This window comes from Pseudorca crassidens, chromosome 2, assembly GCF_039906515.1.
Source record: "Pseudorca crassidens isolate mPseCra1 chromosome 2, mPseCra1.hap1, whole genome shotgun sequence".
In the NCBI taxonomy this organism is placed as follows: Eukaryota; Metazoa; Chordata; class Mammalia; order Artiodactyla; family Delphinidae; genus Pseudorca; species Pseudorca crassidens.
In genome coordinates, this window is record NC_090297.1 from 15,886,093 (window position 1) to 15,907,712 (window position 21,620).

General features: G+C 39.2%; 1 protein-coding gene across 19 annotated transcripts in view; it reads right to left on the reverse strand.

Moving 5' to 3' along the window:
- Window positions 1-11,017: 11,017 nt before the first annotated feature.
- EIF4G3 (eukaryotic translation initiation factor 4 gamma 3) overlaps window positions 11,018-21,620 on the reverse strand; it is a 365,407-nt gene continuing 354,804 nt past the window's right edge. For all 19 annotated transcript variants that reach the window (XM_067722978.1, XM_067722985.1, XM_067722940.1 and 16 more), the window contains 3 exons: window positions 17,296-17,377; window positions 13,532-13,678; window positions 11,018-12,053 (listed from right to left, as the gene is read on the reverse strand). In XM_067722978.1, the coding sequence (XP_067579079.1) occupies window positions 11,872-12,053; window positions 13,532-13,678; window positions 17,296-17,377 (411 nt within the window). In that variant the 3' untranslated portion in view covers window positions 11,018-11,871. The remainder of the gene's footprint in view (window positions 12,054-13,531; window positions 13,679-17,295; window positions 17,378-21,620) is intronic.

Genomic DNA, 21,620 nt, shown 5'->3' on the forward strand with positions numbered 1-21,620 from the left:
ATCCGAGTTAAGACTCCATGGAGTATGGTTTTATAGTTTATCTCACTTGGCTTTCTTTGAGCTATACTAGTAAAAACATCATTCAATTGTGTTTGTTAAAAACAGATTTACATGATGAATTTTGCACCCTTTACTTAAGCTGTTAGGCTGTTTGATGTTCTGCACCGAGGGAACACACATCTTGGCAAGTTTAAGAGCAGCTCAGTTCTTATGGAGTGTGTGGAGTTTATGGTCAGAGCACCAGTAAGACCCTCTTGCACAGAGACCTCTCACACTGACTGATATCAAAGTCCCTGAAGTTCCACCATTCACTCCTTTTAATCTCTTCTATAGCAATTTTATTTATTTATTTATTTGGCGGTATGCGGGCCTCACTGTTGTGGCCTCTCCCGCTGCAGAGCACAGGCTCCGGACGCGCAGGCCCAGCGGCCATGGCTCACGGGCCCAGCCGCTCCGCGGCATGTGGGATCCTTCCAAACCGGGGCACGAACCCGCGTCCCCTGCATCGACAGGTGGACTTTCAACCACTGCGCCACCAGGGAAGCCCATCTTCTATAGCAATTTTAAAGTGCTGCTATCAAGGAGAGCTAACATACAGGTCTCAAACTGATAATTCAGAATTCATTGTTTTAACTTCTGAACTTGAGAATCTAAAGCTTTCCATTGGACAGTCAGGGATCAGAAGAGTAAGAACTCTGGGTGTCTGACTAGAGGAAGAGCTTCTAGGAGAGAGAAAGGAGTAAACGTGCTGTCGTCTGTGATGACTTCACACTTCTGCCCAGGGCCAACCAGCTTACAGGAGTGACTCTGGAGTCCCAGAAACATGAGGAAATGTAGGGTTTTGTGAACTAGAAAAGCAAGTGTTAAGTCCCCAAAATGGATAACTAATAAGAACCTGCTGTATAAAAAAAAAAATTTTTTTTTTTAAAAAAGTCGGGCTTCCCTGGTGGCGCAGTGGTTGAGAGTCCGCCTGCCGATGCAGGGGACGCGGGTTCGTGCCCCGGTCCGGGAAGATCCCACATGCTGCGGAGCGGCTGGGCCCGTGAGCCATGGCCGCTGAGCCTGCGCGTCTGGAGCCTGTGCTCCGCAACGGGAGAGGCCACAACAGTGAGAGGTCCGCGTGCCACAAAAAAAAAAAAAAAAAAAAAAAAGTCCCCAAAATGCAACTGCATCATTTCTAGTTTTCAACAAAAACACCCATTTTCTTCAGAAGCCAAGTCACTGTTGCAACTTTAGCATACAGCAAGCTTTGCAGACTTCATGGCCTGTTGTCAGTGTAATAGGTTTTTTGCTATTCCTCAAATTTAAAGCTAAGTGATACTTAAGTCTGTTAGGCTAAAAGGTCTTGTTTTGTATAGAAAAGCAAAATATGTGACTTTGGAGATTTAGGCATAAGGATAGAGGAAGTTGAAGCAATTGCAGATTCCAAGAATATTCCAGACCACAGCTAAGGACACTGCCTCACAAAGTTGAGCATGAAAGATACATCAACCTATTTTACTCACATTCCACCTCGTGTTAACACAGATGTTTGAAGAATAATTCTTGATTGCCTGGTGGGGAGAGAAGTTTCTGTTCCTAGCAAGCCTGATCTTCATTTTCCCCACAAATCAAGGCTAAGGGCTTGCAATTTCACACAGCAGTAACCAAAAGCCAGGCTGGAGCTTTGATCCCTTAAGAAGGTATGGTCCTGGTAGGGTTGGGGGTCACCTGACTTTTCTGGTTTCTAGCCAGAAAGACTGGAAATGGCTGCAGCTTGGAAAGGGATGGTAAGAGAATTAATTTATATGATTAGGCAGAAAGTGGAGACTGATGAAGAGATTTAATATTACTTCACTACTGCCACCCCCTTAATGGTTTTCTCTTTTATTGTTTGTTATTATCTGAGGCCAAGACCCTGGTTTAGAGATAAGCAGCACCCCTGGATCCTCCTCTGATGATGTTGCACTTTCTTCTACTCACTGGTGGCAATAATTTTAACTCTATTCAGCATAGCAGTCATCGAACTGAAAAACTTCTTTCTAAACTCTGAAAAATTCTGAGTCTAAAATATGTCTGATCCCAATCGTTTTGGATAAAGGATCATACATGGATCAGAATATAAAAACCAAATACATTTTACAAAATAACATTTTCTGTCGTATGTCCCCCCCTTCTCTCCCTCTCTCTCTCTCTCTCTATATATATATATTTAATGCTGGTTGTAATCCATTAATTTTGTCATTCACAGTTTGAAAACCTCTGTCCTAGATGTCATTAGCCCTTCGGTGTTCAATTGGAGTCAACGTTTCTAGCTCCTTGAGAGGGTCTGAAAAGTGTTAGTGCCAAGAGTTTACTGTCATTTTGAGGATAAGGGTTTTAAAAGCTACCCTTTGGGGCTTCCCTGGTGGCGCAGTGGTTGCGAGTCCGCCTGCCGATGCAGCGGACACGAGTTCGTGCCCCGGTCTGGGAATATCCCACATGCCGCGGAGCGGCTGGGCCCGTGAGCCATGGCCGCTGAGCCTGCGCGTCTGGAGCCTGTGCTCCGCAACGGGAGAGGCCACAACAGAGAGAGGCCCGCATACCGCAAAAAAAAAAAAAAAAGTAAAAGCTACCCTTTAAGTTTGAAGCATCTGACATATTGAGGTTACAATTCAGCCTTCAAAGGAACAAAAACATTTGGGAATGTTATTATAGGTGTCTTTCAGTGGGAACTAGAACCTAGAATTAAGATCCCTAAGGTACTTAGTCCTGCCATCTCTAGGGAAAGCAAAAGGATTTGCTTTCAAGCCTGGTTCATGTCAGGCTCTGGGAATTGTATGTGTTGAACCATCTTTTACCCCTTTTAAACACCAGAGGCAAGACAACCGCATTTTAGACATAATAGAGACACTCATTTATCAGATTTACTAAAAATCAAAATATATCCAGTTTTGACAGTGTAACAGGAAGTAAATTTGCCAACAGTACTATTCTTCTCTCTCCACTCCTACTTTGTGTCTTAAAAGGCAAATCATATTTGCGGGAAGATGCCTGAAGGGGAACCAAGTCTGTGATGGTGGCCAGAGATAAGTGAGAGTCAGATCAATGACACCTAGGGTGGTGACTGTCAGGGTTTACTGATGGGGAGGTTGAGAGTTAGTGGGAGGCAGGACGTTCAGGTTTTAAACCAGGAAAATCCCAGCAAAATGAGTTGGTCACCATAACACATCTTTCTTTTGTGGTTATGGGGAAGTTTGAGAAAGTTTCTTTATGCTTAAAGGGGAAGAAAGTTTTCCCAATAAAACCCAGTAATTTAAAGGAAAACATGAATCAAAATCTATGACTGAAAAGAAGACAGATTTTTAAAGTCAGAATTATGAAATTGGATCCATTTGTTTAAAAAAACACAAACCTGAAGTTCCAAAAAGAATGGTGATGGAAGGACCTCCCTGGCGGTCCAGTGGTTAAGACTCCATGCTCCGCTGCAGGGGGTATGGGTTTTAAGGTAGTGTAGTTTAATTTTGTATGTAGCTGAATAGGACTAAGGTTGTAGAATGGGATAGAAAAAGAACATTGGACACAGGGAGGACATGCCCCAGGTATTCCAGTCAGGATGCTGGGGGCTTTATCTGATCTCCTTTAATTAATCCTCACAACAATCTTATGAGGTGCATGGTGTTTATAGATAATCTTAATCTTAGATATAAACTTAACTGTTCATTCTAAAGAGCCAGAAGTTATTCCCATCCACTAAATTTTGGGACTGGAAATGATTAAAAGTACCGCCATTCCTTTTACTGGGTGACAACTTATTAAAAAAAACCCAAAACATAAGAAAACCAACCAAGGTTGGTCTCTAGCAAATTCTACTAAATTGAGAGAATACGGCAACTTTCAAAAAGTTCTTTCACCCATTTGCCCAGAGAAGGTTTGTCTGGATTAATTTGTCACAGGACATGTTTAAATTCTACTTTTGCATATGAAACGGACTCTCACCATACCTGCCACTCTTTCTTCATTTTTCAAATACACCCTGCATCCCCCCTACCACAGAGCCTTTGCACTCATGATCCCTTCTACTTGAACCCACCCCCTTAACTATTTAATTCTTTAGATTCCTCAGTTTAAAATTCTCTTCCTGAGGGACGCATCCCCTAACCCCCCAGTTTACACAGGGCACCCATTATATGCTCTCATAGCACTGTATTTTCAAAACATGTGCCATTTGTAATGCCACATTTGTGTGTCCAACCAACACCTTGCAGTTTAAAAATATTTTTAAAATATCAGAGGACTTCCCTTGGTGGTCCAGTGGTTAAGACTTCGCATTTCCACTGCAGGGGGCGTGGGTTTGATCCCTGTTCAGGGAAGTTCCGAATGCCATGTGGTGTGGCCAAAAAAACCAAAAGAACAAAGAAGATGTGAAAAAGGTTGTAACATGACTGAAACTTAAAAAAAAAAAAACTGAAAATATAAATTGTTCTCTAAACTGTTTGGTAAATCAGGTTATTTTCACCATTCCACAGTGGTCTCAACCCTGGCTCATATTAGCATCACCTAGGCAACTTTTTAAAAAAAAATGATGCCAAGGTTTCATCCTCAGAGAGTCTGAAATAACTGGTCTGGGGTGGAGTCCCAGGATTTGTGTTTTTGAAAACTCCCAGGTGATTCTAACACACAACAATGCTGGGCCCCGTTATTCTATGTTCTAGGAAGCAATTAAGATAGGACAACCATTAGAGCTTTGGCAAAGATAGTTAGTTTCCTAGGACTTCAGGTCAGAAGACGTATTTTGATTAACAAGCGGTAAATATTTCAGAAGAGTCAGAAAGAAAATCACCGGTAGAACAAGTTCAACTGCTGGATGGTCATTTGTTTTGAAAATTTCAGAAAATCTTGATATTCTTACTTCTTCGAAAAGTTTAATATCCTATTTCACCAAGACTTAATTCACTGTTAAGCTTGGTAAACAGTATTTAAAGTGATTCTGGATGTGCTCATATGGTTGGCATGAGTGAACCCTTTTTAGAGAGGACGGTGGGGGCCCATACAAGTGAGAGTGAACAAATTAGCAGTAAACAGTAGCATTAGCATCAGAACACAAGTCTCCTAGCTCTAGTCAAGATCTCTTTTCCACTACAGCATACAACTTCTTCCTATATGAACTCTTGCTATCCACTCAGGTAACATGTTTTTTACTCAGCTGGTTCCTTCGATGGCCTAACTTGTTTAACTCTTTCATGTTTCCTGAATAAATGTAAGACACCACATTTACCTCGAAGTACTACTACTTTACTTGCATCTCATCAAATTTTGATATGCAGTACAGTGGTTTCCATTGCCAGTTAACTTCTGGTTATTTAGCAATTTCCATTATTATAATTTAATTGAGTTAGTCTCTCAGGTAAGATTTTAACACTGTACTATATGGTACTTTAGTAGACTGTCTGAATATTGCTAGCTAAGGGAAAGTTAAAACAAATTATCATAATAGGGAAAGAGAGGGAATAGTTCTAATCCTTTTTTCTTGTTACATAGGGTGAGCAAAAGCATAATTGTAATGTCTATAGGGTGAAGTCTTTTGGGTACCAGAGTTATCACATAAAAAATGAAGCAGTATTTGTAAAAAGTCAGTGTTCCTGTGAAACTGGCAAGAGCTCACATTCAGAATAAAAAAAAAAAAAAAAGAGTTTACAGTGCTGGCAGAACTAGAAGCAGAGAAACCCCAGTAGTAATGAGCTCACCCAGTGCCCAGATCTTGGTTTCTAAATACTATTCTCCTAAAAGAAACCAAGGCTCCTTGAAGAAATGACGGACTCTATGACTAGGGCAGGAAAAATACAAAAATACAAGATACTCCAGTGGCATCTTGTACTGTCACAAAGTAAGTGCTCTAAAAACAAACAGATGAAGAAATGTCGAAGAGACACATAAATCTACTTGAAAGAGCTCCCAGGGCCAAAGCTGGAACAATCTGGGTGACAAAATAATGTGGTATTGGATTATAACTCAAAGTGTAAGATAAATATACATGAATCTGCACTGATATATATGTATATATATAATATAGTTATACATATGTGTGTGTGTGTGTGTGTGTGTGTATTTACACACGACTTAATAAAGAAACAAATAGAAGAGACAAATCTTTCTTGCAGGAGAATTCGAAATAATAAGGAGGTATCTCCAACTCCAGGAAGGAAGTGGAGCTTAATTCTCTCCTATTCCACCCTCCCTCGCCCAATGTGGGCTAGACTTAGTGACTAGCTTCCAAATAGACCAAAGTAAGAAAGGGGGAAAAGAAAAACAACTTTAGAGTGGAGACCTAACAAACACCACCGTAACCATGTAGTCAAGGTTAAACATCACCAGTGACGTCATGGGGGCATCACATACCCCCTGATATGATATAAGGAGGGCACTTCACTTAAAAGGTATTTTTACGGGCTTCCCTGGTGGCGCAGTGGTTGAGAGTCCGCCTGCCGATGCAGGGGACGCGGGTTCGTGCCCCGGTCCGGGAAGATCCCACATGCCGCAGAGCGGCTGGGCCCATGAGCCATGGCCGCTGAGCCTGCGCGTCCGGAGCCTGTGCTCCGCAACGGGAGAGGCCACAACAGTGAGAGGCCCGCGTACCGCAAAAAAAAAAAAAAAAAAAAAAAAGGTATTTTTACCCCAAACTCTAATCATGAGAAAAACACCCGAATTGAGGGACATTCTACAAAGTACCTGACCAGTTCTGTCAAGGCCATGACAAACAAGGAAAGATTAAAAAACTGTCAAAGGCCAGAGGACACTAAGAATACATGATGACTAAACGCAATGTGGTATCCTGGATTGCATCCAGGACTACAAACAGGACAAAAGGGACAGTAGTGATAAAGTCTGGAGTTAACAGCAATGCACCAATGCTGGTTTCTTAGTTTTGATAAATGTCCTCTGGTAGTGTAAGACATTAATATGGAATTGAGTGAAGTGTATATGGAACTCTCTCTATTAAATTTGAAACTTCCCCATAGAGTAAAATTATTTCAAAATAAAACATTTTTTAAAAGTTTGGCACATGGGTCTCTGCAGCTTTTTTTCTTTGATATGCTAAGTCATTTCATGATTTGGTAAGACAAAATGATGTCTTCCTTTTGTTTTGGGTCGGGGGGATGGTTGGTAGTTCCATTAACATATTATCATTTTTCCCTCTGAGGGATACATGTGATATTTGAAGCTAGTAAGCATATAGTGTATCTCTCCCTAAACTACTGGAGGATGTGGAGACTTAGAGCTCAAGTTTATTGAATAGGAAAAGTAATCTATAAGACTATAAGACTAAAGACTTATATCTATAAGACTAAAAAACTGGGACTAACGAGTAGTAGGGGCTGTTTCAAGGCATGTTTATTCCTTAATGAGTAATTTTACTTTCATGACAAGTAAGAAGCCTCAACAGTCACTATGTCCAAATGTGCCTCAAGGGAGAGGACAAATAAAACCTCAGACTCCAAGTCAAGCTACATCTTAACTTTTCTAGGGTACACTGTAGTAGCCTCTAATTCATGCAGGAATTTCAACCCCATGGACAAGTTATTCAAGTAGCAATAAATGAGAGGTCAAAAATGACCAGACCCTAGTTGCCAGTGCTAGGATGTCAGATATCCCAGGTCATATACATCAAGTTCACAGAGTGACAAAAGGAAATTCTCAGGAACTTGTTCAGAATTAGCTGATGGTTGTAAACATATTTCCAAGTTATACCTAAAGAAGTGACAGAGAACAAAAAGTCAAAAACAGGGGAAAATCAGGGTCTTAAACCTTGCTGTCAGGTCCCTGATGTTGCAAACACCTGTGAGGTTTGATCATTTGCTAAATGTTGGATTGGAGCAATGCAATGTATGATTTCATCTAAATGAATCTACAGAAACAAAAAATAGAATAAGTGGCTCTCAGAGGCTGAGGAGAGTAGAGAATGAGGAGAGGCTACTAAAGGATATGTGCTTCTTTTTGGCATGATGAAAATGCTCTGACATCAGAAAGTGGTGATGGTTGCACAACTGTGAATATAGTAAATTTGGGGTGAATTTTATAGTATGTGAAATATATCTCAATAAGAAAAAAAGCAACACAAAAATAAAGGAATGCAAAATGTTCTTCTCTCCAAAATGGGGAATGCAGGAGTGCATAAGGGCCAATGGATGGTCAAAACTGAAAAACTGGATCCCTACATTTTTTTTTTTTAAAGTAATAAAACTTAAGGGAGTTCCGGTAGTCTAGTGGTTAGGATTCAGCACTTTCGCTGCTGTGGCTTGGGCTCAGTCCCTGGTCTGGGAACTGGGATCCTGCAAGCTGCACGGCACGGCCAAAAAAAGAAGAAAAAAAAAAAAAAAGAATAAAACTTAAGTAATGATAACACAGAATTACAGCCAATAGCCCAAGACTACTTTTTCTAGCTTAGAATCCTTTTCACTGGATCAATTTTCCTTTTGACTGGATCAAGTTCACAGAGTGATAAAAGGAAATTCTCCTTGAATGGAGCCATTTGAAACAAAAAGATGTCAAAAACCCCAGAATGATAACTTGTTTGAAGAGTGGTCCTAGACCAGATAAAACTGTCTTTGGGTTAATTGTTGTAAATAATCTAGATTGTATTTTGAAATATATTAAAAAAGACAAAAACCAAATCAAAGATCTGCCAGCGTAACAAGCGGCAGACAGGTCTCGGGGGGATAGTGCGCTGACGTAGCAATGTAAAATTCTAGCTTGCTTTTTTTCTTTTTTCCATGAAAAATGTGACCTCCATGTTGAGTAAAGATTGTTTTGTTCACTGTTTTATTCCCTGCACTTAGAACACAGTAAATGCTCAGTAAATATTTGTTGAATGAACCAAGTTCATGATGCAGCCATGAACAGGCTTGCTGGTCTTTGTAAGAATCTAAGATGGGTTTATTTTGAAAACTGGCATCATGTTCTTTTTCTAGAAAGGGAAAAACTCTCATTTAAACTTACTGCGTAGCTACAAGTTAGCTGGTTTGAATACAGGCATAAAGCACCTTAAGCAGTGAACTAAACCTTAATTAATGAACCTCTTCCCAAAGTTCAAATGGGTGAAAGAGCTTTTGTGACAGCTTGAAGGGGTTGCAGCCATGTCAATGCTGGCCACGTCACCTATTACTTTAAACCAAAAACAACCAAACCTTGCTTTCCAGTGAGAAAACTGTGAGGGAAATCCAAAAGGGAGGGGATATATGTGTATGTATGGCTGATCCATTTTGCTGTTTAGTAGAAGCTAACACAACATTGTAAAGCAACTATATGCCAATCAAAATTAATTAAAAAAATAAAAAATAAAACAGAAGAACAAAAAAGGCAACTGTGAACAGGGTAAGATTCATGACCGTGTTTTGCATTTCAGCTGGTGTAAGTGTGGATCAATTCTCCCACTTTGCTCTTATTTTGCCATTAGGTAATCTTGCTAATCCCATCTAACGTTCTGTGCACAAAGCAACAAGTTACCCATAAATTACTTTGTAGTCTCCTCATCACACTTCACACTTATAGGTGAGATTTCAAACACTATTTCTGTTACTGTACTATAGACGTTTATAGCTGAAGGTTTTTCCAACCCTTGAATTATTTTCCCCCCAATATTATTCTCTTTCCTCCAATCCTTACACTTGTCCACATCTAAAATACCCATGAAGAGGCCATCACTACTACCTGAAGTTCCGTCCTGGCTAGACCCCTGCAAAGGAGAGCCACGGATTTCCAAGAGGCAGTCACCACCTTGCTTCTCCATCCCCACCCACCACCCTTCACCCCTGTGAGTGAGTGCTGCATCAGACACCTAAAACTGCATCAGTCAGGAGATTCCTGGATCAGAATCCTCTGCACTTTTGATTCTGGCAGCTGTTAAAAACTCAATATAACACAGAATCAAGTTGCTTCTTCCAACTGAGGGTTCCCAGGCAGAGCCTGCAGCCAGACCCTGACACTTTTCAGGCCGCATCTCTGATGAGAGCTGCTGTCATACGCCTGTCACAAGACTTTCAGGATTTTGTTCTTCGAGAACAGCTTTCCACCCTGTGCAGTGGGCTCATGTAGTGGGATCCTGTATTGTGTTCAACTACATTCTGAAGAAGAGTTTTTTATTGCTATGGACAATTTTGTTCTTGTGCATCACAAGTCTTGCCAAGTCTCTTAATGTGAATACTTCTTCAGGGATGGAAGCTAGAAAACTCTTTGGTTAGCCAGATACAAAATACAAGACTGCTTATTTGGGAGCAGCATGGCTTTCTTCATAATACATTTTGTAGGGTGACGGCCTACAAACAATTGAAATGGGAAGCCACCTGTAGAGACTACAATTTCATCAAAGAAGAAAAAAAACAAAAGCACAGTACAGCACTCCAATATCTGTCGGAGAAACAGAGGCCCAAACCACAGTTCGTTTTATACTCACCAGAATGGCTTGAGTGAAGTTGAAGTTGGGAAAAATGTGATTTTCACACATGGTATTGGTTTGGTTTTAGACCCCACACCCACTTTTTAAAAAGTGTAATTTAGCTTTGGTTTCTTTCATTTTTTAGAAGACATCTTTGGGTTTCTTAAGCACTGGCAGCAATGATGATTTTAAAAATCAGTGGTAGTGGTAGTATCAAATTGAATTAGTGTCCCTAATCCAAATACATAGAGTGGAACACGTGGTTATTTAAAATAATGCTGTTAGGTTTGTTCCTACCATGAATGCATTTCTAGTTGGTGTTGGAAAGAAGCATCCCCTGGACTTCAGGGAAGCTCTCCCACCCAAGCACAAGTGTCCTCCTTTACCCACAAAGTAGCTTGCCTTTTCCAACTGCAGACACACAGGCAGGTAGGCAGGCAGGCAGGCAGACAGACAGACAGACAGACACACACACACACACACACACACACACACACACACACTCTCTCTCTCTCTCTCTCACTCTCTCTCCTACTTCAGAAGTGATTTTGATTAGACAGCGAGAAGCCAGACAGCACCTCCCAGAGATGGGCGCAACATGCAGCAGCTGTCAAAAGGAGAAGTCACTTTACTTTCTTTTAAACTTGCAATGTTTGTCTTTATTTTGTTCTTTATATTTTGAAAGTGAAAAGAAATAGTATTGAGTCAATTTCTTTTTGTTTTTTTAAATATTTGTTCTATGTATTTACAAGCCTTAAAGTTGCTCTAAAGATTTCAAAAGTATTAAGAGTACTTTTCCCAGGGTAGCACTTTTTTTTTAAACAATTCTTGGAGTTCTCTGGTCCACAGCATTTCCTTCTGTTCCAAGGTTATGTATGTTTTGATTACTATTTTGATTTTTTTATTTTCTGAAGCAAGCTGAGAGGCAGGCAGAAAGATTTGATGCCAAAAAAAAAAAAAAAATCTTTCTTACCTTGTTCACCCCAAACCTTCTTAAATCTGGACTAAATACTATGCTTTAAAACAAACGTGAGGTGCATCTGAAGGGGAGGGAAATTTATTTCTCTGCTTTTCTATTATACAAGTTGTTTACAGAAACTGCAAATTAAAAAATTACACTGGCATTTGCAGTCCTTAAAATAAATTAAAAGTTCTCAACTTTTTTTTTTTTGCTAAACAGATGTTTTTTTTTTAAAGTATGAGTCCTCGTTTAAAAAGAAAAGATTAAAACAGAAAATACTTTCTATAAATAATACATGTATTTTGGTTTTAGTGCTCCCGCCCTCAGGTTTGAAGTTTACTTTTTTCCAGTACCTTTTTCCTCCATGATCACCTTTCTTTCTCTTTCCCCTCTCCCACTCGTGCACACGTGGGGGTTTCTGCGAGAATTGGCCTTGCTGCACTGTGATTGGCGAAGACGTGACACTTTTTATAAAAATACTTAAATTGTTTCTTTTGTTTCATTTTGTGTATTTGAAGTTTTAGTTATCCTCAGACTCCTCTTCTGCTTCCCGCAGCCATGTGAAGAATGCTGTGACGGATTTCAGGGCCACACCCTTCCCATTCTGCTCTGCGGGGTCCTTGCTGCTTTCCCATTTGTAGAAGGCATCCTCAGAGATCACCTCCTCGTCATACAGGCAATCGAAAAACATCCGTAGCAAATCTGCAAGGAGGTGAAAATAAACCATCAATTCTGGGGGCACTGTAGCTGCGAGAAGACCGTATTTCCAAGCAGTGAATGGATGCACATGAACTCCCCAGGATAAGAGCATCCATGACACTTCATCACACCCCCTCTTGATAGCATAAGAGCAAAACCATTTGTCTAAAGAGTGGGAAAATTTAAGCAGTCTAAACTGTTTCCTATTCCTATTATTTTGTTCAATTTGAACTATTTTCTGATATTGCTGAGTTGTTTGATATCATGTAGTTTTCACCCTAAACACTTAAAAATTAAATACAAGAATACTTTTTTTTACTTTCTTCTTTATACATTTTGTTTGAAATTTTACAATAAAAATATATTATTTTTACAAATTTTGAGAGGAAAAGGCAGAATGTACTTTTGCCCCCTCTAATGTTGTTTTCAAAATGAAAAGAGTAATAATTCATATGAAAAAAATGGGTAAAAACTATCTCATCTGGATTTTATCCAGTGAAACGACAGTCGTTGGTTATTGTTTTCAATGCCCAGATGATCTGGGCAATTTTAATCCTCTGTTTTGCTCTCACAGTGGAAACTTAGCTTATATTATTGCTCAAAAAAGAGAGATTTATAGATAGAATGTCTCCTCGGTTACACCCTGAGGATTGTTTCAATCTTTTCCTTTATCTCCCAGAGGGATTTAATAGCACTAGCCAAGAAGGAAAACTCTGAAAAAGCTACAACCTAAGGAAATGCCAAAGAACTACTTCAGTGCTATCTCTAAAATAGCCAAGTATCTACTAACCACTTTCACAAGTTTCAACTGAATTTTCAAGATTTAATACAATTCAGTTAATTTACCAGCATCACTAAGACTCTGGTGTTCAGGTTACCTTATTTGTCTGGTTAGCCAGTATTAATCATAACTCTTAACTGAAAATTAGTCTAACCTGGCTTAATGTCTTTGTTGGGTATCTGAGGATTCTGAAGAGTATCATCCTCTTTCATTATTAAGACCTGTGTCAAAGAAGGTGAAAAACTGTACTGCACATATGCTAATGCCAAGATGCCCTAGACCTGCGTTGTCCAATGGGGTAGCCACTAACCACATGTGGCTATTTACATTTAAATTAAGTGAAATTTATTTCCTCAGTCACAGTAGCCACATTTAAGTGCTCAACGGACATATGTGGCTCATGGTTACCATACTGCATGACAGAGATACATTTCCATCATTGCAGAGAGTCTATTAGACAGACCTGCCCTAGAATGAGGATTAAATCTCTAATATAAACTAGTGTTCTTGTTATCATTTTCTCACAAAAGTCAAACACTTAAAAACGTTCAGGTCTATTAAAGTTATTGGTTATCTGAGTTTTTGTAATTAGTGATTCTTCTATTATCCACTGTTCAAGCCCATCCAACCATCTCTCATGTCTTGGCCTGGATAAATCTCACCCTCTGGTTGGGTTAATTGTAGCAAGAGGTAAACTTACTGGCAGGTTGATCAAGTTTTACTATTGATGCTTGTAGTGCATAAAGTGCTTGCAGTTCCTTCTCCGTATCTGAGTCTAGGTACTTGATTAAGATCGGCACTCTCTGCTTGATAACAGCAGTGTCTACTCGGAAGGTAGAACAGTCGGCTGGAGGTGATAGAAGAACTGAGCATTAACACACAGAGCCATTTTCAATTTTCTGAGTTGATAAGACACACATGACTCTGCAAGGAAAGAGGAAGCAAGGGGGTCCAAGGCAAAGACTTTGAAACCCAAAATTTTCTGAAATTCTTAATGGGATATTCTCCCTGAAACAAACAAACAAAAATATAGGGGGGGGGGCGGATATATTTAGAGTGCTGGGTTCCCTCGAGAGCAGCATACTCAGTCCTTTATCTTTAATCGTAATGAAACAGGGACAGTGGTTTCATAACATTTCAAACTACAAAAGGAATTAGAAAGGAAATTAAAGTGATAGTTCATATAAAATCTTTTCACAAGGGTAAAAGAATTAGAACCATTTTCTTATTACTATCAGGATGAGGACTAACTGTGACAGTGGCAAACAACACATTTAATCTGAGCCTTCTGAGGGAAAGGCACAGTAAAAAAAGGGCTAAGAAAAGCATGCTCAGGGCCTAGAAGCATGAGTGGTTTTTTGTTTTTGTTTTTTAGCTTTATTGATCTTTGCTATTGTTTTTTTTGTTTCTATTTCATTTATTTCTGCTCTGATCTTTATGATTTCTTTCCTTCTACTAACTTTGGGTTTTGTTTGTTCTTCTTTCTCTAGTTCCTTTAGGTGTAAGATTAGATGGTTTATTTGAGATTTTTCTTGTTTCTTGAGGTAGGATTGTATTGCTATAAATTTCCCTCTTAAAACTGCTTTTGCTGCATCCCATAGGTTTTGGGATCGTCGTGTTTTCGTTGTCATTTGTCTCTAGGTACTTTTTTGATTTCCTCTTTGATTTCTTCAATGATCTTTGGTTATTTAGTAACGTATGGTTTAACCTCTATGTGTTTGTGTTTTTTATGTTTTTTTCCCTGTAACTGACTTCTAATCTCATAGCATTGTGGTCGGAAAAGTTGCTCGATATGATTTCAATTTTCTTAAATTTACCGAGGCTTGATCTGTGACCCAAGATGTGATCTATCCTGGAGAATGTACTGTGTGCACTTGAGAAGAAAGTGTAATCTGCTGTTTTCGGATGGAATCTCCTATAAATATCAATTAAATCTATCTGGTCTATTGTGTCATTTAAAACCTGTGTTTCCTTATTAATTTTCTGTCTGGATGATCTGACCATTGGTTTAGGTGAGGTGTTAAAGTCCCCCGCTATTACTGTGTTACTGTTGATTTCCTCTTTTACAGCTGTTAGCAGTTGCCTTATGTATTGAGCCCTTGAACATTATGTGGTGTCCTTGTCTCTTGTAACATTCTTTATTTTAAAGTCTATTTTATCTGATATGAGTATTGCTACTCCAGCTTTCTTTTGATGTCCATTTCCATGGAATATCTTTTTCCATCCCCTTTCAGTCTGTATGTGTCCCTAGGTCTGAAGTGGGTCTCTTGTAGACAGCATATAGATGGGTCTTGTTTTTGTATCCATTCAGCAAACCTGTGTCTTTTGGTTGGAGCATTTAATCCATTCACATTTAAGGTAATTATGGATATGTATGTTCCTATTACCATCTTCTCAATTGTTTCGGGTTTGTTTTTGTAGGTCCTTTTCTTCTCTTGTGTTTCCCACTTAGAGAAGTTCCTTTAGCATTTGTTGTAGAGCTGGTTTGGTGGTGCTGAATTCTCTTAGCTTTTGCTTGTCTGTAAAGTTTTTGATTTCTCCATCGAATCTGAATGAGATCCTTGCCGGGTAGAGTAATCTTGGTTGTAGGTTCTTCCCTTTCATCACTTTAAATATATTGTGCCACTCCCTTCTGGCTTGTAGAGTTTCTGTTGAGAAATCAGTTGTTAACCTTACGGGAGTTCACTTGTATGTTATCTGTCATTTTTCCCTTGTTGCTTTCAATAATTTTTGTTTGTCTTTAATTTTTGTCAATTTGATTACTATGCGTCTCGGTGTGTTTCTCCTTGGGTTTATCCTGCCTGGGACTCTCTGCGCTTTCTGGACTTGGGTGGCTATTTCCTTTCCCATGTTAGGGAAGTTTTCGACTATAATCTCTTCAAATATTTTCTCAGGTCCTTTCTCTCTTCTCCTTCTGGGACCCCTATAATGCGAATGTTGTTGCGTTTAATGCTATCCCAGAGATCTCTTAGGCTGTCTTCATTTCTTTTCATTCTTTTTTCTTTATTCTGTTCCGTGGCAGTGAATTCCACCATTCTGTCTTCCAGGTCTCTTATCCGTTCTTCTGTCTCAGTTATTGTTCTATTGATTCCTTCTAGTGTATTTTTCATTTCAGTTATTGTATTGTTCATCTCTGTTTGTTTGTCTTTAATTCTTCTAGGTGTTTGTTCTTTAATTCTTCTAGGTGTTTGTTCTTTAATTCTTCTAGGTCTTTGTTAAACATTTCTTGCATCTTCTCGATCTTTGCCTCCATTCTTTTTCCGAGGTTCTGGATCATCTTCACTATCATTATTCTGAATTCTTTTTCTGGAAGGTTGCCTATCTCCACTTCATTTAGTTGTTTTTCTGGGGTTTTATCTTGTTCTTTCATCTGGTACATAGTCCTCTGCCTTTTCATTTTGTCTATCTTTCTGTGAATGTGGTTTTCATTCCACAGGCTGCAGAACTGTAGTTCTTCTTGCTTCTGCTGTCTGCCCTCTAGTGGATGAGACTATCTAAGAGGCTTGTGCAAGCTTAAGCATGCAGTTTTATTTCCTCTGTAAGTTAGCACCGGGACACAATCTTGTTTTTAAAAGCAGCTTCTATACTTTACAACTCTGATATTAAAACACCAAAGTCTTATGGTTCTATAGATACTGAAAATTATTTTAAAAATTTTAATGAAGACTTCCCACTTAGCTTGTTATTTTCCTTGGTAAAGAACTAACATTGAAAAAACATTCATCTGAAAAAACGTTCATCTGAGAGAAAATCTTAAACTCTGAAGCTATCTCTATAATGATAAAGACAGACCTGAAATTCTGAACAACTTTTGAGCTGACAGATTTCTTTTTTTTTTCTACTTCAGTGACAGAAATGTGGATTTCTATCTGAGACTAAGTGGATGATCTCATCAAGTACTGTTAAAAACTATATGCAGCTTGGAACATTTAGGTTTTCTACCAATCTGAATCCTATCCACCTATGTCTTATCATATAAAGTCAACATAAAGCAGGAGAAATAATTGCTATTTTCTTTCCTCATATATGTATTTACATACAATGGCTTTTCTGTTGAGATTAGCCCTTCATTGATATTAAATAAGAATATTCAAACTGTTCTTTAGAACTCTTCAATGCAAGACAGGAGGCTTTGAATGTTGGAGGTGAAAAGTAAAGGAAAAGTCACATGTAGCAGAGTATAAAACAACCCAAGGATCATGCACCAACTTCCTGTTGAACTGAGGAACACAAGGCATGCAGCAACTGCTCACATCTGGGCTCTCTGCAGGCAGAGCAGCTATTCATCCCCCTGCCCGAGACAGCCAGGCATTACAGACAGACATGGTATCCATCTGGCACAGAAACTGAGCTTTACAGGGCAAGTTTGGAGGGCAATATAAACTCTGACCCATATCATCTCATCAGTAGTTGACATACGGGGGATTTCAGGTGTTAAGAGCTGCCTTCAGAAATATTACTTACCTATAATAGCTGCTTTACAAACAGCTGTCATTAAAGCTCTAAGGAATGTAGGTGAACTCATCTGGCTTTCATCTAGGTTAGCCTGGAATCAAAAGTAAATAGAATAGTTAAAGGTACCCTTGCACACCAGAGAAATTATTTTCCCCTAAACCTGGCTTTGTCTGGCCCTAAGGGCAGACGGGATCATGCTCAACTTTCTTGTAAAAATTAGTCTTCTAATTCACCAGAAAATACTGGGGCTATCGCCAGTTCTGTCCGAAAATGCTCTCAGTAGCAGTATTTCATTTTCAGAGAGCTTACTATCCCCTATCCTTTGCTCATTCAGTTAAACAGTGCTGTGTACTATATACATTCAGAAACGTAACCATTTAAAAGCATTTTCCCTTCTCAATAAATAAGGCATACTAAGATGATCTATCCAAATCTATAAAGTTGAAAGAACAACTACACCACAACCACGCAGTATTTTAAAGCCTACTTTGCTCAGTAGTGTGCAACTATGTCTAAATGTACTAACACTGCTTTCTCATCTTAATTTTAATGTGACTTGGAGGTTAATTTCAAGCATTACCTCAAACAAACTCTTCAGGTGGTGGTGAGAAAACTATTACTCTTTTCTAAGGATGGTAAAAAAATGTATTTAGAGATAAGGTAAATAGAGTAAATGGGCCCCCAATTTATTTTTTAGTTTCTCTTAGGATCTTATCTTTTTGCTATAAAACACTACACTAGTATGGACACCAAGGGGGGAAAGTGGGGGGGTGAAGGGGTGGGATGAATTGGGAGATTGGGATTGATATATATGCACTGATGTGTATAAAACAGATAACTAACAAGAACGTGCTGTATAAAAATAAAATAAATTAAAATTCAAAGAAAAAACCCCACTATACTAAACCAGATGACTAGCAAAAGGAAAAGACAAACAAAAGTGGCCATTTTCTAGGCAGGTATTTCAAATATTTTCCAGAGTTTATGCTCCTTATGCCTGTGAACAGAATTCATGCTTATCTCAGCTTCTTTTAACAGCACAGCATAGTATTTTCTACTGAAAGAGTCAGCCTTAAAATGACTGGCTAGGAAAAAATTAAAGATGTCATTTTAAACGTTATATGTTAGAAAGCTAAGAATTTCAAAGATATTTAGAGATCAGTTTAACGTTTATGAATTTCAGAACTGACACAGACTAACCAGCAGCTCTCTCTTTGTTGAATACCTAACCTTGCACATCACCTGGGAGGAACTGGCGGCTTCCTGAGAGCAGAATTAAGAGTGGTTAACAAGTAAGATGGCCGGCTCTGTGGGACACTGGCAGAGCTGAACACAGAGGGCCGTGATACCTTTTGTTACCGATCTTTTCCCACAGGACAGAAACATGTGGTGGCACTGCTGACAGCTAAGGCTGAGGATAGGGTGGGGCAAGAACTATGCATAAAAGATTTCATGATGATTTATGTGTTATAGCCAGTTGCTGGTATACCTCTTTAAAAAATAAACAGGCTGAAGCCAAAGCTGGTCTAGCCCCAGAAATTACTTCTGCAAAGTCTGAACAATTATTTTTGAAGAATAAATGAGAGAATAAAAACACACCATTACTTTTTGGCCCAACAATACTTTATAAACATGTAGAGCTATTTCAACTGAATATCATTTGAAATCCCCAAGGATTAGACTTCAAGTGGAGTCTGAGAAAAATAAACAAATTAGCTAAATGTGATTAGATAATAAATAACACTTCCAAACCATGACTGTTTCTTCTGTTTTAAAGAAACAAATTGCATATTTCTTCTACCAAATAGCCACATACTGTAATTCTAACATTCAAGAATAGAAAAGACATGAAGAAAAGTATCAAGAACACTAAAGATTAAGCAAAGATGTTAACAAAAATGCACAGAACAATAAGGAAGATGGGTCTGCTAATTGGAATTGATGAGCGAAATCAGATTATTATATAGTACCAGTATCACACACAGAGCAACGAACACCTTATATGTATTGTCAGCTCAGTGACCATTATGTTTTTCTCTTCTTGCTCCTTTTTTAAAAGTCACCTTTGTTAGGTATAATTTACATTCAGTACAATTTACCCTTCATCTTCTATTTAAGGAGAATAATTGTTGGTCTGGACTAGGCAGAATAAATACTGATATTTAAAAAATGAGGCCCAACATGGACGAAGAGGTAAAAACAGCATCATTTTGCAATACATGAGAAACAGAATAAAAGACCAAACTGCTGAAATCTATGAAAAATCATGGAGAAGGAGAATGATGTTAAGTATGCAAACATTGACCTGACTTTTAAAACATAAAAGAAGGTGTCTGGGGCTTCCCTGGTGGCGCAGTGGTTGAGAGTCCACCTGCCGATGCAGGGAACACGGGTTCACGCCCCGGTCCAGGAAGATCCCACATGCCGCGGAGTGGCTGGGCCCATGAGCCATGGCCGCTGAGCCTGCGCATCCGGAGCCTGTGCTCCGCAATGGGAGAGGCCACGACAGTGAGAGGCCCGCGTATCGCAAAAAAAAAAAAAAAAGAAGGTGTCTGATGATGTCAACAATATACCGGAAAGCCTGATGCTGATTCTATGCTAAAATCTATAACAAACTATCATATGAATGGTTTAAAAGTCTTAGAGCGGAAAGAGATGGTTATGTTAAGAGGAATAAATACATACATGAAAAACAAGTCATGCTAAACTAAACTTCTTTCCTTTTCTGATACAATCAGTATACGGTAGCTCAGATGGATACAGCCTTCACTTTTCTAGACTTTAGCAAGGCATTTGACAAATTATCTAGTAAGAGATATCCCCTTATGGACAAGATGAAAAGGTGAACTAGACATTAGAATGATGTGAAATAATAAATAAGTTAATAGCTGAAATGTCCACAGGGGTGGGGTGAGATTTGGTCCTGAAAAGTATGCTGCTTTATCCTTGGTCCTACCCCATTCACACATTTTACCCATAACTCGAATGAGGACAAAGTTGACATATTAATGAAATGCAAGGAGGATACAAAGTGAAAAAGATGGCAAGCAAAATTTATGACCAAGTCAGAATCTAAAATGTCCTGACAAGACTAAAAAAAAAAAACTGTCTAATTTAAGAAGATAAATGTAAACAGAATTAAATTATTAAGGGACTTCCCCGGTGGCACACTGGATAAGCCTCCACGCTCCCAATGCAGGGGGCCAGGGTTCAATCCCTGGTCAGGGAACTAGATCATACATGCATGCTGCAACTAAGAGTCTGCATGTCTGCATGCCACAGCTAAGGAGCTGGTGAGCTGCAAATAAAGAGTCTGCCCACCTGCTGCAACTAAGACCCAGTGCCACCAAATAAATAAAATAAATAAATAACTATTTAACAAAAAGAAATGAATTTTTAAAACACCATTTTGGTTCAAAACCAAATGCATAAGTTTGGGATGGGAGAGGTGACTAACCTGTAGAATATAAAAGAATGGGTACTACAAGACTGAAAGAGCAAGGAGACCTTCAAGATGGCAGAGGAGTAAGACGTGGAGATCACCTTCCTCCCCACAAATACATCAGAAATACATCTACATGTGGAACAACTCCTACAGGACATCTACTGAACGCTGGCAAAAGACCTCAGACTTCCCAAAAGGCAAGAAACTCCCCAGGTACCTGGGTAGGGCAAAAGAAAAAAGAATAAACACAGACAAAAGAATAGGGACAAAACCTGCACCTCTAGGAGGGAGCTGTGAAGGGGGAAAAGTTTCCACGCACTAGGAAGTCCCTTCACTGGCGGAGATGGGGGGAGGGGGGTGAGGCGGGGGGGAAGCTTCGGGGCCACAGAGGAGAGCGCAGCAACAGCATTAGTCCTCTCCACCAGGAAGCCTACGCAACCCACTGAACCATCCTTAGCCACTGGGGACAGACACCAAAAGCAGCGGGAACCACAAACCTGCAGCCTACGAAAAGGAGACCCCAAACACAGTAAGTTAAGCAAAATGAGAAGATAGAGAAACACACAGCAGATGAAGGAGCAAGGTAAAAACGTACCAGACCAAACAAATGAAGAGGAAATAGGCAGTCTACCTGAAAAAGAATTCAGAGTAATGACAGTAAAGATGATCCAAAATCTTGGAAATAGAATGGAGAAAATATAAGAAACGTTTAACAAGGACCTAGAAGAACTAAAGAGCAAACACACAATGATGAACAACACAATAAATGAAATTTAAAATTCTCTAGAAGGAATCAATAGCAGAATAACTGAGGCAGAAGAACAGATAAGTGACCTGGAAGATAAAATAGTGGAAATAACTACCGCAGAGCACAATAAAGAAAAAAGAA